General features: G+C 42.5%; 1 protein-coding gene across 6 annotated transcripts in view; it reads right to left on the bottom strand.

Annotated features, from left to right (window-relative positions):
- Positions 1-15,632: 15,632 nt before the first annotated feature.
- Positions 15,633-17,866, bottom strand: part of mybpc2a (myosin binding protein Ca) — a 63,727-nt gene continuing 61,493 nt past the window's right edge. For 5 of the 6 annotated variants that reach the window (XM_035996745.1, XM_031318632.2, XM_035996746.1 and 2 more), the window contains 2 exons: positions 16,321-16,507; positions 15,851-16,014 (listed from right to left, as the gene is read on the bottom strand). In XM_035996745.1, the coding sequence (XP_035852638.1) occupies positions 15,980-16,014; positions 16,321-16,507 (222 nt within the window). In that variant the 3' untranslated portion in view covers positions 15,851-15,979. Of the gene's footprint in view, positions 16,015-16,320; positions 16,508-17,866 lie in introns of all 6 variants that reach the window. The other variant, XM_035996743.1, reaches the window with a different exon arrangement.

Raw genomic sequence — 17,866 nt, 5'->3', positions numbered from 1 at the left:
TCCATGTACTGTGCGCCGTGCAACCTTCACTCATGCACATGGTCACTGCTGCCACCACTCCCTCCGATCCCTATGCTGCAGGGCTAAACGATTCAAGTAGTTGCATTAATGACTTGAGGCAACGAGGCAATGGTTGAGGTGAATCTCTCTCTCTCTCTTTCCCTCTCTCAGTCTCATCAGCATCTTCAATCCATCGATTAGCTACAGAGGAGTACTGACAGGCACCAGCCACTGCGGTCCTGCAGGGTTGCCTATGTGTGTGTGTGTGTGTGTGTGTGCGTGTGCGTGTGCGTGTGTGCGTGCGTCGGTCTGCGATTGTGAACAACAGATAGGGATATAGACAGCAGACACGGGGGCAGAGCCTGCAGTCGTGCACACCTATGTGAGGGAGTGTGAGAGCCTTATTTACTCCACTACCAGGTTTATTGAGTCAACCCCCTCAGTCAGGCTCTGATGCAGCTGTCTGCCTGCCCCCTCGGCTCGGCTGCCTCTGCCACTGCTGTGCGCTAAGTCACCAGGCTTGAGCACATTCGTGCCCCTCTGCAGCTGAGCGCAACCACAGAAGCACTTTCTTGTGCACATGCAAGCGTCGTTGACCATGCAGGGGCACGCCAACTCTGCGCCTGCACCACACACACTGGACCTCTTTACGCATGGGCCGGTGGTGGCAGTGGTGCCTAATGAGACGACATTATTTATAGTCCGGCGAGAGAGCAGCGGCTTCACCATTAGACTGATAATGAGTCACTGGGATATTGATGGATGCTTGTCTATATTGGTATTCACCAAGGAACTGGTGCCACTTCTCCGGGTTGCTCTGGATACCGACGTTGCCTGCTTAATGACCTAATAATAATAATGATAACAATGACAGCACTATGTGGAGATTGAGTTTTTAAACCACAGGGAGAAGGACGCTGGCCAGAGCGCGATGTAATGAGGATGGAAAGAGAACGATACAAATGAAAAGAGGGAAATAAATGTGGGAGGGAGGAGGAGGGTGGTGGTATGGTGTTGTGTCAGGAGTTTGGGGGGGGGGGGGGGGGAAACACACAATCGATGATCAGTGAAGTAGCATTAGCATTGTTCACACATCCCCAGCACCCCCCAACCCCCAGCTCCCCACCACCACTTTCCTCTTGCGGCCTCTCTTTCTTTCTTGCTGCAGCGTTGCCATGGCGACCGAGAAATGTGGGAATACCTCTGTCCTTCAGAGAGAGAGAGACAGTACAAGAGAGAGAAGGAAGAGATGGAATAAGACAAAGGACACAAGGAAGGAAGAATGGAAGAAAGAAAGGGAGGAAGGAAGAGGGGGGACAGAAGATACTGTACAGGGGAGCTCGGGGGGAGCAGACATCGCTCACTGGCTGAGCGCACATTAAAATCCTTGTTTAGCCCTTGAAGGAGCAGCTAAAGTATGAAACATTGTGATCTTAAACACTCGTGTACACACATAAACAAATGTGCGTCAGAGTCTGTGCCCCGCTAATGCATTCAGCTCCCTTCGCTGGCTCCGGTTCCATGAAAGAGAGTTAGTGGAAAGTGTTTTGAGTGAGTCTGTGTGCGCAAACACACACACACACACACACACACACACACACACACACACAAACGTGAATGTGAATGTGATCACACACATGTTAATCAGTGGCCAGCCAGGCTCCTATGTATTTACCTGGTCTCTGTGTTGTCAAGCCATGGTTACTATGACAACCCATATGGACTGAAATAGTCTCAGTGCCTTTTGCTTTTCATTGCGTGGCATGTTTCCCTCACCTTGTTTACCCTAAATTCTTCCCCTGACCCTCCCCCCCTTGTCGTCCGTCCATGCAACTGACTAGTGCATTACCAAAGTGAGGTGTCCCCCCCTTTTACCCCCCCCCCCAACTCTGTTGCGTCTCCTGTTGCCCCCTTGTCCTGCATCACTCTCACCTTCCTGCCAACCTGCTGCAAAGATCCTCCTCAAATTCATTTTATTGGCAGCTAGCATTTCCATGGAAACATCTCGAAACCATGGCAACTATTTGAACGGAGCCAAACGCTTTCAAAACTGCTGCACTCGTCCCCCTGCTCTACCTCTTTTCTCCCTCTCCCTATCTTTACTCTCTCCTTTTTCGCCTCCTCGCTATGGACAATATTGCTGTCGCAGTTAACCTGCACTCGTGTATGTATGCAACCCAGCATGCCATTACTGCATTTATGTGTGTTATGTCCACAACTCCACATGCATGGATTTGAGCTTTGATTAGATGTGCTTTAATGATTTGAGGTTTTGGCCGTGTGGCCGTGTGAGCCGATTGTCTTTAACACACACATGTATGCGTGCCCATGCATGTAGCATCCTCTCCTTGTGCCCTCTCTGCAGGAACCAAACATGATTATGGCCGAGTGCCTAATGCCTAAGCCTCCTCTCCTCCTCCACTACTTACCTTGAGCTTGTCCTTTCAAGTGTTTCAGCAGCATGCCTGTCATTCAAACTTCTGACTCCTCCCCCCGGGATGCAGCCTGATCATGTGAACCGGAGTAGGACTGAACTGACTGGCTGCCTGGGAGTCAAGTCACAGCAGCCCTCTCCTGACTAGGCCTGGCACTACTGCAGCTACTCTACATACATCCAGCCAGACCCATACCTCCACCAAAAATTACAATTTTATTTGGTTTTAAAGATGCAGTAGGTTGGGTTAGTGCCTAAATCAAGTAAGACACCATAGATCTGCCCTTTTTAAAGTGAAGTGTTTTTGTTGCGTTTTTAACACTCTTTGTGAGTAGGAAAATACAAACTATCAAAGCTTTAGTGCGTAACTTTTTTAAAATAATGAGCGTTGGTTACATTCAAGCCATTGCCAAATGAGTTGCAACAAAGCTAATTAAGACTATGGCTCCACAAAACTCTCTCTATATTATGTAGAAAGTCGTCTGGCGACTTTCACAGGCAGAAACTCGAGTAAAGATAATTACCTCTCCTTCATCATGTTTTTTTAATCCTCTGTGTCCTCCTTGGCTACATAGCAACTCTGTGGGGGAGGGGTGGGGGTGAAGCACGATCACTGAAGGTTTGTGTCATGTGGATGCACCGCATTGTTGTCATTACTTAGAATTCCTCATGGGGGCATGGGGGCACTGTAGCTTTAAATTTCGATAGCTAATATAACTCAGTTGCCAGTTTATTAGGTACACCTATATCTAAAAAATAGTACAGTCTAATACAACAGTCCTGCAATAAATCCTATCTTCATGAAAGTTATACATGTTATACAGAGAGGTGTTTCTGTTACTGTAGCCTATTTACTGTAGTCTACCCTCATTGATATTAAGGGGGTGGATATAATAAAACAAACACCTGTCAACAAATTTCTAAAACAGTTAAACAGAACAATATAACCTTTGTAAAGGGAGGATTTACGGCAGAACTGTTGTATTAGACTGCATTAGTTTTAGCTTGGTGTACCTAATAAACTGCCAACTAAGTGTATGTGATACCATTCAATTATACATAACACAAGAAAGATTTAAACCTACAAATAAGGAAATATGCAGATATGAATATGTTATTAAGCAAATATCTTTAAAGAAAGAGGGCTAAAGAAAGAGATAATAAGCTGGATGTCAATGCTCCTGTTAATATGCATGTTGATCTGCCTGTATGTGTTCCCAAATGACGTTTTGATGTCAGGTATATGCACATTTTGCCCACGGAAAGTGCACCAATTACGTAAACATAACGGTGCTATGTGCACTTATAAACATAGGGTACTGTTTAGTTGAAACAGATCAAAACCGATCTCTTGTTTCCATTTGGATCTGTGAATATGCCGAGTTGCCAAATGCATCCTAAAAGCACCAATTAGTGTGAAAACCTGATTATGTTGTTCCAGTGAAAGGCGATGCTTACTTTATGACAGCGGAGCGCATGAAGCAGGGACATTTAGGTTGAAATGGTTTCACCACTGACTGTCTTGTCAAACATATCTACTGCCTCATTTACCAACTGTGATAGATCCCTCTTCAGATGAGCCAGGGATGCTTACTGTAGCTTGAGGTTTAGTGTGTGTGATAATGCGCTGGAGCTTTTCCAAAAGTAAAAGTTTAACCAAAAGAAGTCCCAGCTTGACTGGACTCCGTGACTACAGTGAGCTAGATCTGACTTATCATCTAAGAGCTATTAAAAGTTGTTTATTTTAGTTTTTTTGAGATACATATCAGAGTACTTTCTCTAACACAGGGGGCTTTGAATGTGACAGTGCTGACTGAGAAAAGAGATGTGAGAAAAACATGTACACAGAAATGCAACAAACAATGCTTTGTGTGACTTCTCTTGTGTGCCAAAGAGGGAAGGGCAAAAAAAAGTGCCATAACTGTGAAATTTAATCTGTCCTATTTTAGATCCGTCTGTAATAATTGATATCTCACCACAGCTCTGATGCGACAGTAGGCTTTGATTTTATCTGAAAGATCTAATTGTAAGGCTGTGGACATACAAGCAGAGGAAAACTAATAACATCACTCTCAACACGAAACCAGGCAGATAAAACAATTCCCTTCCTTAATGATACAGGAGGAAGTGCAGATATGTGGAGAGAAATCTCTACATCCCTTTAACGTTGAGCTGTCCTTATTGTTTTCATCAAAGAAAGCCATGCAACTGTACTTTTTTCTCTGCTTGCAATTTTTCCAACCCTGCATTCCTTAAAAAAAAGTTTCCATTTTTTTTTTAGCAAGTAAAGTGAAATTAGCGTAATTGTTTTAATGAAAAGACCTCAAGGCATTTTTTCTCCACCCTGTGAAAGCTGATGAGTCCCTCTCATCTAAAGCACCAGGCTGTCCCCAAAATCAGAGAGGAAGCAGAAAACAAAAACCACAGTAACAGCAGAAAAATATAACAAATAGTACGAAGAAAAATTACCAAAACAATACCCTAAAATAATAATACTATTACTAAACATAATGCAGATGAAAGCACAGTCATATACACAAGTCTATTCCCCAAAGAACTGCTCAGGATTTGCTCAGTAGTGGAAAAAAACAATTACAGCGGCATAAAATGAATAAAAGGTATATTCAGTTATCTGAGTCCTTTGAAGATGGGTGAGGTCGAGTAAGCAAATCTAATTCAACAGCGAGGGTTTTCCATTGCAGAGGAGCCTATGAGGGGGGAAAAAACTCCCAAAATGCAGAGATTAGTTGGTAGTATTGCCAGTTTCTTCTTCTCTGGGGAGTCTTGTGTGTGTGTGTGTGTGTGTGTGTGTGTGTGTGTGTGTGTGTGTGTGTGTAGGAGATGGGGGAGGTGGGATTGTAACGTAGGCCGATCCGGTCTGTGGCAGGGTGAGAAGGCAAACTTCAACAGTTGCAGGTTTCCTGGGAGTTAATGATGAGGAGCCAGCAGAGGTGAGGACATTATGATCAAACACATGCAGAGAGAACAAAATGAACACATTCGGGGGGTTGACAAAATAACAGGCACCCTAACAATATGTGAATATAAAGCAGCTAATAAGGAGGACGACCACCCTTTGCTGCCTTCAGAACAGCTCCAGTCCTCGCTGTGAAGCTTTCATGCGGTTTCTTGGACTGCGTGTAGTGGGATCTGGGAGCTTTTTTCAAGAAGGGAAGAAAGGGACGAGGGAAGTGAAAACCTTCTGATAAAAGTTCAGTGGTGTTTCAGGTTGAGACAATGTTGCAGTTCATTGTTTTGTTTTTTGTTCAAAACATGTCCAAGGCTCTCTGAGTCATTTATTTTTCTAGAAAAAAAACAGAAAAAAATGTTTTTCAAGTTTCTACAATGTGCGCTGTCTGGCCTCCAATAGGCAATCAGGCCTTCTAAGTTTTTACAGTGAAACAAAGTGCCATAAATGATTGCATTTTTCCCCCCGGTATAGCCTACAGCAATGATTCTCAACCATTTTCCTCTACCTGTCAAATGATCAATAGGCCTACCCCTTGATCAACACAACCACTCATGTTCCAAATGTGTTCATTTAAATTGATTTTAAACTGGATGTTTAACATAACATAACATAATTCATTATATTTGTATAATAGTGTTTTTTTCATACAATTGAACTGTCAAGTTTTAGGTCAGTCTGGTCGAGTTTTCAGTCACACTTCTACATTGTTATCCCAAATTAGTTGACTTTACTAGAAATTTGCGTGGAAATCAGTTGCTTTAAACCAGGGGTGTCAAACTCAATTTCACTAAGGGCCACACTGGAAAATGAGAATCATATCAAGGGCCAGACATGTATAGTTTATTGACTTGCTTTTATTAATCGAAAGTCCAATATTTTGGACTGTTTTATTGGATGTCTCATATAGCCTTCTCACTCACAGTTTGGCCCACATAAAGCCCTAAAAAGTTAGCAAAAAAGTTCCTTAGCCATCAAAAGTTTAGCTAATCAAGCAAAACAATGCCTTTCACAGCCTGAATATGCAAACGCTCTGCTTCTGTGGGAATTTCTGCGTCTCAAAGTCGCCGAATAAGCTAAATTCTGCTTTGAGTGTCGCGTAATTGCAGTTTGAAAACAGTTTACCGTCTTTTTGGTTTGGCGCACACTAGGCAAGCCAGCATTTATTGTGAACCCAAATTGATATGCAGGCAGGATCAAAATCTGCGAGGGGCCGGATTTGGCCCGTGGGCCTTGAGTTTGACACGTGAAACTTAACAGGTCAAGTTGTATTAACACAGATCGGTAAGTTGATGCAGTAGACAAATCAAGTTTACACTAGTAGTCATTACTAAAAATCATTAGTAAACATAAATTATTTTTTCTGGAGTCATGTTGTCTAAAATAAGCATGTTAAAGCTTTAGTGCATAACTTTTTTTTAATAATGAACATCCGTTACACTAAAGCCGTTGCCAAATGAGTTGATACAAAGCTAATTAAAGGGATACTTCACCGACTAGCTTTATCTATCAGTAGAAACTCTGTAGTATTTTCGAATGACCATGCTTCCCTCCCTCATGTCCCCATGAGACGAGACTTGTCTGTATTGTGGGTCTGGAAAAAAGCCTTCAATGATGCAAAAATCGTCATTTAGCGTCATCAGAGGCATTTTTGCCCAGAGTCTATGGACTACAGCTAGGTAGTTCCGCATGTTTTCAACCCGCCCATAGGGGGTGGGACTGTAACTAGCCGATGCGACTCCAGTGTCAGCCATCTTGAAGCTAAGCTAATAACAGGCTCTCTCTTTTCAGCAGCAAACTTTTACAACAATTAATGTGCATTCAAACTACCGCACGTGGTACAGATCGGAGAATATGCAGGACACTTTATTACAGACGGAATACTCGACACACTACGCGAGCTTCGCCTGCTACGGAGACCAGCACCTCAGCCTGCGGTGTCGCTTGATGCCGCTAGCTGGGTCAGGGGACATCTAAAGCGGTGTGCGTGATAGTGGAAAGGCGGGACAAGGGCAGGAGTTTGCGCTAGTGTCTCATCCATCCTGCTTGCAAGTGTCCGCTCATTAGACAACAAACTGGACTACATCCAACTTCAACGAAACTCCCAACGCGAGTTCAGAGACTGCTGTGTTTTTGTTGAAACATGGCTGAACAACAGTGTACCGGACTATCCAGCTACCAGGCCTGCTAGCCCTCCAAGCAGATGCTGTTCTATTGGGTAAGACTCGTGGAGGTGGGCTGTGTTAACACGGACACGGAGTGGTGCAGAAATGGGGTGCTTTTATCCAACTACTGCTAACCGGTGGAGTTTGTGACTGTTAAATGCCAACAATTCTACATTCCACGGAAATTCACGGCTGTGTTTATACTCTGTGTTTACACGAAGTGCTAATTCTACCAAAGCGTTAGCTGAACTTTACGGAGCCTATTATGTGTGTGCACTAAATGTAGCCTGTTTCGTATGTCGTTTTTATATAATGTCGTTTTTATATATTTTAAATGTGTAACACCACTTGAAACGTTGCTTCGTGTATATGGTTGAAATAAAACACAAATAAAACACATTTGAGTTGACTTGACTGTCTCACTGTCTATTATGTCTGTAAACGGTAGGCGTGGCTTGGGAGTGGACTCGTAGGGAAGCGAAGCAAGTGCATTCTGGGAGTTGTTGTCTTTCATCCACATGAGCCAAAAATACATTTTCTGGCTGTTCTCTGTCTAGGAGGCACCAACTTCTAAAACAAATGCACATTTCTACTACATAAATGACCCAATTTAGTCGGGTAGTAATATTCATCTTTCCAGCTGTGAAATATCCCTTTAAGACTATCAGCTCCACAATATTCTCTGTATTTGTCAGTATGCCCATAAACTGGTGTCATCCGGCGACTTTCGCGCGCAGAAAATCAAGTGCAGATAATTACCTCTTCTGAAGAATCCATCATGTTTTTTGTACACCTCTGTGTCCTCCTTTGCTACTAGCAACTGCGTGGAGGAGGGGTGGGCGTGGTGCGCGATCACGGAAGACTTGTATCATGTGGATGCGCAACTGTCATTACTTAGAAGATCTCAGGGGGAGACAGAAACTACGCACTATAGCTTTAAACATGCAAAGAAACATGACAAATACAAACATTAGGCCAATTATCACTACCAAGGAGTTCCTTTGTTGATATAAATATGGTTTTATCCTTTGAGTCAGCATGATATTAAGAACAATGCACTGAATACACTGATCACAAAAGCATACTAGATAATACACACAAAACATTGCAAATCTCCAATGTATTGCACAGCAAGGACTGCTTCATTCAAGTGTCAGAGATACTAATTTTTCAATGTGTGTATATAAATGTGAAAGCTGCCACTGCCCTGACCCCATCAGTCCTCCCCCGGGTCTCGGTCATGGTGCAACAATGAATGTACATAAACATGAACACTAAATCAACCATACAAAACTAAAACCCAGATAACATAAATGCACACCCAAAACATTAGCAAAACATTATTAAAACACACTTTAACTAGGACAGAAACCGTTCAGAATTTGTTTTCCCATGAGCCTTTGCAATGCTTCAGCACAGAACAGTTCAAACAACCCACCTCACCCATACAGAAACTTATCCTTAGTTATTTCTGCTTAATATGATCTGGGCACTGCATACTTAAGCTGATTATTACAAACAACTAATCTATTTTAGTAATGAATATGTTTTGTTTTGTTTTGAATAAGAAGTGACCACTAAAAAGTTTATTTAAGAGTGGCAGAAGATGGACGGTTCATCCATTTAGCCATTACTTTTAGTTGTAGGTTTCTGTTTCAACTATTTATTAATTATTTTTACCTGTCTATTTTATTACTGTTAGCTAAAATAGTGCCATTTAGCCATTTTAGCTAATTATTATAATTATTTCAGCCATTTCTGTTAGAGCAGTGTTGAGACTTTCTGCTCACTTGCTAAGTAGTTAGCACACATACTCAATCGCAACACTGGTCAGGTGTTAAAGCTGAAAAGCTGGAGAAAGAAAATTCCTTTATTTTTCAAATTAGTTGAGCTACTCCACAATCTATCCACAGCAGGGCAACTGCAGACGTACCCTGGTTTGGAACAAGCCCCAAGGAAGTGCGCTTAGCCATGCAGCCAATTTTGTCCAATGGCCACTATTGGCCGTATTGCAACGAAAAATCCCCCTGCGGCCAGAAAAAGGATTTTCCCCATGGGCCACCATTGTAAAGACACCTTAAACAGCAGCAAGGTTGGTTATGACTATTTCTATTTGAAAAAACGTCCCTCTGGCCGATAAAAGCGATTTAAAAATCTGTGATGTTACCACAATGTAAAGTCTATGGGCCAAACAATACTGTGCATATTCAGTGGGCCGCATATCATGGAAGTCAACCGAAAGCTTAAAAACTTATTTGGTGTATGCGCCAGGCGTACAACTCCATTAAACTGAACACACGCCATTTTGGGATCTGGTATCCAGTTAATATAACACATCCATAGTTGGGAATCACTGGTGTACTGTATAGCATCACATCATGAGCCTTTGCTGAATGCAATCCAATTCACATTAGGATGCAGAATACAAAAACTATGATATATGATCGTGACCCAATCTGTGATAGTATATCATGACAGGTTGGGTCACACAGTATATTTACAAAGTCTCACCATGCATTTGCCTCGTGTAGCTGTGTGTATGGATGCAGTAGTGTTTCGTGGAGTGTGGAGAAATCATGATGGAGCAGTGTTTATACCCGAGGCTGCATCTGTCATTTGAAATGGCTTCATAGTCCTTGTCTGTTACATGACCATGCAGATCAATCATTAGACCAAATGCCAGTGCATGACTGACCGCAGTTGCTGTTACAGACCCACCATCATGTCTCACAGCTGACAACTGATACAGGGCCTTTTTGGCTTTCTCAAATTGTAAGAAAAAGTGAAATGACAACAAACCAAAATCTTTTTCTTTAGATTTAGTTTATTACATTGAGTTAGCCATCTTTCTTTTCTATTTTGAAGATTTGTAATGCTCAATGTATCGTTTCACTGAGCCGTTGCTGTCATTGAGGAGTTAAATACATGGTGGTTGTAGTTTTGTACTGTGTACCAGCCATCCTTTAAAGTATCTGTCTTGACCACTCTTTCTCTTCTTCAGTGCAGTTTGTCAGTGTTTTGCATATTTTCATGATTATCCAGACGGTTTCTTTTCACACTATGCAGATGGATTTACATACACAATTTGTGGCTCATTTATGTGTGCCAACACATAAAACACCTACACACATATGTGTGTGTGTGTGTGTGTGTGTGTGTGTGTGTGTGTGTGTGTGTGTGCGCACACCCACACACGTTACTTGAGAACCTTCTGTTGGCTATATTTATTCCCTAAAACCATATTCTCACCGCTACGTAGCAACCTAAAACTATAAAGGGTTAAACCTGCATCTTTTCCACCCTTTTCTATAATATGAATCAATTCTGAACACAATTTCTAATTCAGCAGACATTTCATTACAGTGAGAACAATCAAAATACTGGATAAGACATGCATGGTTTTAAGAGCAGTCTGTTAAGACTAGGGATCAGTGAGGAATAAGGAGCTTTATTTCAAATCAAATGGTGAGACTTTGTTAAGAATAGTCAGACATCTTAGTAGTAGGTGTTGTACTGTGAAGGTTGTGACTTTTCACCAATCCGTCTTTTTTTCACGCAGTGTTCGGTTTGGTTTATTTTAGTTTAGAAAGAGGACTGAAGTACACCATCACTTGCATTTACAACAGATTTTGTAGGGATCTCCGTAAGACCAATATGGACCAGTAAAATGATAACAGCACCCTGTAACCCTTTACTTTAAAAAAAGAAAAAGCCTACATATGGGCATGTGAGTATAGTTTTAAGACAGAAAAAATGTCAACCTGTCCTTTAAGATTAGCACTCCACACCTCCAAGTTTAATGGATATGGTCTAAAGAAAGTAATATTTTACAGTATCTGCCAAAAAAAAAAAATCTATGAATTGCTTCCATCTGGTTGGGGGAGTGAGGGAGTTCTAGTGTCTCAAGGTTTTGTTCATAAGTGAGGGAATGTAAGATGGAGAAGTGGAATGACAAGAGGCTGGTGTGGGATCATAGGCATATCATTGTACAGGACTGTCATAATGAAGAAGGAACTGATACAAAGCTGTGGATTTACTACTCAAACTCTAAATGTTGGTCATTAGCTCTGAGTAGTGAACAAAACAAGAATATTGGACACAAGTGGCTATAATGAGTTGCCTTCCTTAGGGGTCTTGGCTCAGCCTTGGGGGCATCATCAGGAGTTCAGATTTCCTGAAAAACCTTCTGCTCTTTGAAAGGAGCCAACTTTGGTTCGGGCATCTGATCTGGATGCTTCACTGTAGGAGGTTTTCTGGACATGTCCAAATGAGTGGAATGAGACTCCAGACGACACCCAGGGCACACTAAAGGGATAATATGTCCCATCTGGCCTGAGAATGCCTTGGGATACATCAGGATCACCAGGAGTTGGGAGGATGTGGCTGTGGAGAAGGACGTCTCGGCTAAATTGCTTACCCTGCTTCTCCTGTGACCTGGAACATGTTAAGTGGAAGGAAAATGTTTGATATATTAAAAAGAATGATAGAAAATAGTGTCAAAACAAACCTGAGTTCTCTACTTGATTTTCATTTAGTTGCAAAACACTTGCTTTGTTTTATTTTGGAAAATCATGAAAATTTTATGTTAATGCGGCTACAGCTTCTTTTCTTTGTTGTATACCAAAAAGTCTGTCATGAGTATCTGCTGTATGGAATCTACATAAAATGAATAAACACACACTTTGTTACAAAATGAATGATTTAAGACTATACTTAATTTGGAACCTGAGCTTTGCATCTGACTTGCAAAACATGGACTTTGTCCCTCCTTCTTCCACCTTAACTCTGATCCCTGTGACTAGGGCTGCACAATATATCGTTTTTTTATCAACTGGCGCAATATAAATTAGATATCGTGAAAGGTTGCGACATATCGCACTAGACACTATGGGATTTTTTGGTGTTAGTTGAAAGAAAATATCAGTAGAAAACTTTAAAGTGTAACTGTCATTCTTTTTTAGTGGTGCCTGTTATTGTCAATTCAATGTTCAATTTGTTCAATAAAAGAATGTTAGAAATGATTTCCTTTAATTTGTTTTAAATTCAACAAGCGATTTGTTCTATTGTAGAAGAATACTGAAAGCAGCAGAAATGCAGAACTGAGTACATTTGAATATCTGTTAATTTATCGCAAGTAATATCGTTAACGCGATATTCAACAACATTATCACGTATCACATATTTTCCTTGTATCGTCAGCCCTACCTGTGACCCTTACCAGCTCTGTGTTAAAAATAAGAGACCCAGACAAAATGTTTTCACTTTGGAGGATGTTCCCAGACAGAAGCTCAACATCACAGAGTCGCCCTCAGTGTAGACAAAGCTGTCTGTTTCTGTCAGCCACATGCAGTCATGAAGTTGTCATTATTGTGAAATGTGAGGGCAGCTCTCTCCTTTAACGCCTCCACCCCCTAGATACATTGTGCTCATTATATGGGTCATGAGCTCCGGGAGGGTTTGGGCTCTTTAATCAATGAACACGATGACACAGGGTATAAGTCACACTGGTATTCAATAAAGCATACAACGGCAACCACACACACACAAAAAAAACAATAACAGAGCAACAGAAAATGAAGACAGAATGCCCATGTGCGTATAAGTGTGGTGAAAGGTACAGTAAGATGGTCAGGATGTTGCTTAAAAGGGAAGTGGATGGACATTGTGTGTGGTGCAGAGAAAACAAGTGGATGGTTCTATATGATATGTGTGTATGTTCTCCCTCTGTTTCATTTAGTTCTTATACTGTAATTACATGGCTGAGACTCACTGCAAGGCTATTTCCCTCCAGTGCTCTTCCTCTCTTACTCTATCTCTCTCTGTCTCTCTCTTCCTTTCTCACTCCAAGTCTGTGATTTCATGTATAATTACTAGCATAATTATAGTTCCCTCCATCCTACTGTTTCAGGAGGTCTGTTTCTGTCTCTCTGGTATCTCTTGTCTGTCTTTTTCTTGAACACACACTCTTCGGCACACACAGACATAACAGTGCTTGCACCCTACCGATTCTGTCTCACTCTCGCCCGGTGGTAAGACTTGTCTTGTCACTCTCTTTTGTCTCGTCTTCATCTGAGGCAGGCCTGTTCTAATATTGGAAAGACAGCAGAGCAGATACAGTGTGCAAGGAGAAGCCGATGGTTTACTCCTGGGCTGCCATGCTTCCTCATTAATTATTCATTCAAACATCACAAACTTAAAGAGCCTTAAGGTGTGTCACAGGGAAAACAAAATGCTTACCACTTAAAGCTTTGTGTGTAAGAAGGGGGGAGGCACACACAATCACTGACTAGCATTGTAAACCTTCACCTCATGTTTTGAAAGTTTCATAAGGCTGGCGGATGATGCCAGTAGATACAATTAGTTTGATTGCTTAGCAACTGAACATCACTTTTGAGAGAGGGAACAGGGGGTAAAGCTCAGGTGGAGTATCGAGGTTACACGCTGTCTTTCTGAAGAATGTGTTTTTCCCCAAACTTCCATGCAAAGTAGCATGCGGTGTATCTTCAGCGCCGCTTTCATGTGTCAATCAGCAGAGTAACACGCCACGCTGTGTCTCAGGTTAACTGACAATAAGATTATATCAACACCACACATAATCCACACAGCCACACACACGCTTGCAGAGTCATTTACTGCTTCACAGGGTTCAACATTTAAGATTTGTGCTGCACCGCAGGTCTACTGTGCAACCAATCGTGGCCTACTTTTAGGTATCTGGAGGATTTTCCCTGCTTTATCTGGACATTTATGCCCTCACCCTATTTCAACTCATCTTTAACAACATGCTGCAATGTAAAGGAGGAAAAGCAATCTATTGTACTCAGAAGTGCTGAATGTTTGAAGTGAGTGCAAAGAGTCAGGATCAGGCTGGCATATTTTGGAAGCAGTTAGGTTTGGAGCTTCAGTCAGAGATGCATTGGTAATGTAATAGTTTTTTATAACCTGCCACTCACGATTACACCACCAGACCCTAATGATGGGCAGTCGTGGTCTTTGTCACTGTTCTCTTACCCCCTCTGCTGGAGAGACAGGAGACCAGGACCTGATGCAGACAGTGGTGGGACAGTCCTGGAGAGTAAAGTCCCTCACGTCTCCAGAGGAGGGTGATGTATTTATTCTGCACATAAGTCACTATAACTCCACAAACATCTGGTGCGTTCAATCTCAACTTCAGCTTGAGTTATAGGGGGTGTGGGTGTAAGGAACAGCAGGGTCACTGGGGACGCCGGTCTGGGTTGCAGCACATCGGTGAGGCTTTAATTTGGTGTGCGAGGCGAGCCGCGGCGGACTCTCCCAGCAGAGACGGTGCTGTGTTTGTTTTGCGGGTGTGTAAATTAGCGGTAATTCGTTTGCTCAGTAATGACGTGGGAGAGCTAATTAGGGCAGTGTTGATGGGTGCATTAATTAGTCTCTAGTGTGTGATGCTAATGAGACCCTGATTCGGAGTGTGTGTTTGTGTTTGCATGTGCATGAGTGTAAGCCATGTATGTGTAAAGGCCTACCACTGTAGGTCATGTCATGAGGAATGTAGTATGAGAGCATGTGGGAATGGGTGAAGACAGGGAGAGGGTGTCTGTGAGTTACAATGGGCGCCCTCTGTATGTGTGTGTGTGTGTGTGTGTGTGTGTGTGTGTGTGTGTGTGTGTGTGTGTGTGTGTGTGTGTGTGTGTGTGTGTGTGCACGCGCGCGCACACACATGAAGGACGCAGCAGGTCTATATCTGTGTATAAGAACCCCTTTAATCCTGGTTGCTCCATGATTTCGGCCATGCCTGGCTGAATTGTGATCCCTACATTTAACCACTCTCCGAGTACATGCCGAGGACCCTCTCAAAAATGAGATGACACATCTCAAGAGGTATTCCTCGTAAAATAAATAAATAAATAAAAACCATCACAGGGCTGACAGGCCCCTGCGCACACACATCCCACACCTAGCATGGGAGGAGGTGTGCAGCTGGTCGGTCACACTGCAGAGGTTTCAGTGCTACAGATGCATCCCAATCATAAATTCATCCCAACCTATAAAAACGTCCTGGACACAAAACAGACAACACAGGGAGCCGTAATGGATGAAAGGCTGTTTTATAAGTGTGTTCAGTGACAGGTCCACTTCACAGATAAGAAGGATCCATCTGTGTGTGCTCACAGTGGGACAGTGTTACTACACTACTAGTAGCTTCTCTCAGTCAGGATGTGACAAGGTGGCAGCTTGCTGTAAGAATTTATGGCATATTACTGATGTGGCATTCGTCATAGCAGCGGTGAGAGGCAAGCATATAGGAGGAAGGGGAATTGGCTTTTAAGCTTCACCAGTGATCTATTCTAATCATATTTATTCATGACTATCCCATTATACATAATCCATTACTATTCGTGTTCGACTGTATCCTCTGCTGTTTGGTGCTGTCGCTCATTTCTTCGCCTCCACTCCTTTCTCTTGTACAACTGGGGAGAAAAAGAGAAATTTAAATCAGCATGAGAGGCTAGTAGATCATCCTGTTTAAAGAAACTACAGCACTCAGAGTCTTCTGTGGCTCTGAGACTTTATGACAAATACAATAAGGTGGTTTTATTTTTAGTGCAAGCGGCTCAAATTTTAACTGAAGTTTCTCGAGAAGAGATCAGTCGAAAGGGGGTTGGGGAGATGGAGATTTGTCATGCAGAGCTTTGTTGAAGACTGGCCCTGACCCAGGACATGTTCACTCACTACTCTGAAACTATGGTATTCTATGGAAGTGAAGTTCAGCATACCTCGAACCTCCAGCTTGCATTCCACCTCATCTTGCCCGAGATCATTGATGGCCCTGCAGGAGTATCTGCCCCCGTCAAATGTGCTTGGCTTACGGATATTCAGAGTCAACACGCCTTGGTTGTTCTGCATCAGGAACTTGGGGTCTTCACGGATGATCATATTGTTCTTCATCCAAATGATCTTTGGCTGAAGCACAGTGTGTTGGAGGAGGAGGAGAATTTGGTGGGATGGAGGAGAGGAGAGGAGGAGGGAGCGTATAAACAGAGCGAGGCACATTGGGAGGGGAGGAGAGCAGAGGGAAAAGGGAGAGGTGAAATTAGGTCAACATTTCGGCTTGACAAATCTTTGCCGATTCGGAGGGATAAAAAAAAAGTGTGTTCTAAGATCTTTCTGCTCCACCTCTTGTTCTAGCTTCAGACATAAAAATACACTCCTGCTGCAAAGGCATCAAAATCCTCTCTGACTGTTCTACATTCACTGTTTGACGCTCAAAACTTGAACACTCCCTCTAAAAACACAAAACATGAAATCTGTGGCATACCCTTGCAGCAAAGCTATCAGGGGGCAACACAGGTAAAGTGTAAGCTGGATGGGTAGTGCTGCAGCGCTGTAATGTATAATTTGCTCACAGATATATACAGTAGCAGATACAGTAGGGACATTGCCTATATTCTGCATGTTTCTACACTAAATGACAGTCCAAATATGATTTGTACTTTACCCATTGCCTATATTTGAACAGAAATACACCCTTATTACATATAGTACAAAAAATACACTTGATTGATTGATTAGCAGTTTTTTCATTCATGAAAGTGAAAGGGGAGATCTTTCTGGGAAAATGTCATATATCAGAGCGTTCAAAGAGCTCTTTTAAAACTTTCTTGGATCTGCAACAACAGCTTCTGGCTTATTCCATGTCCGATGGACAAGCTTGCCACCAAAATTCTTTTTGGTTTTTCTTGATAATGAATGAACAAACAGAAAAAAAAATTATTAGAATCACTTTGGCAGAAATTAACTCCAATCTTAAGGCTTAACCACTGATTCAAAAGCAATGACCACACCATCTACTGATATTCAAATGAATAGTTAATTGAATATGAAACATGAGTAGTGAATGCCACGGGGGAATGGTGGAGCAGGATGGCGGCTGCAGAGTGGGGAAAGCTTTGGGAAGGGTCTACCATTGGATTCGTGCTCTGCAGACCAACAAAAAGCCTTCTTGAGGAACAGGTCTTAACAGCCAGAGCACATGAACAGCTGGTAGGCTTGGGATATACAGTAGATGTTAACTCAGAATGCCAGAGGGGACCAAAGAAGTCAGCAGAAACATTGATGTATGCAGACAAGAAAGAGAGAAAGGTGTCTTGAATATAGACAGTTCATGCTGCAGAAAATGGGCTAGCTAGAGTTGGGGGGGAGGGGGGGGCAATGATGATAAAGGATTAGGTTTTAGCTATGGCTGAAGCATTTCCTGCCAAAACTGTCTGCGTAGGCTGGAAACTGGCATTCTAGGACTGTAAAACTGACTGGGAAGTTGGG

The sequence above is a fragment of the Sander lucioperca genome, chromosome 21, assembly GCF_008315115.2.
Source record: "Sander lucioperca isolate FBNREF2018 chromosome 21, SLUC_FBN_1.2, whole genome shotgun sequence".
Classification (NCBI taxonomy): Eukaryota; Metazoa; Chordata; class Actinopteri; order Perciformes; family Percidae; genus Sander; species Sander lucioperca.
The sequence above is the reverse complement of the archived record's forward strand: the minus strand, read 5'-3'. Positions and strand labels throughout refer to the sequence as shown.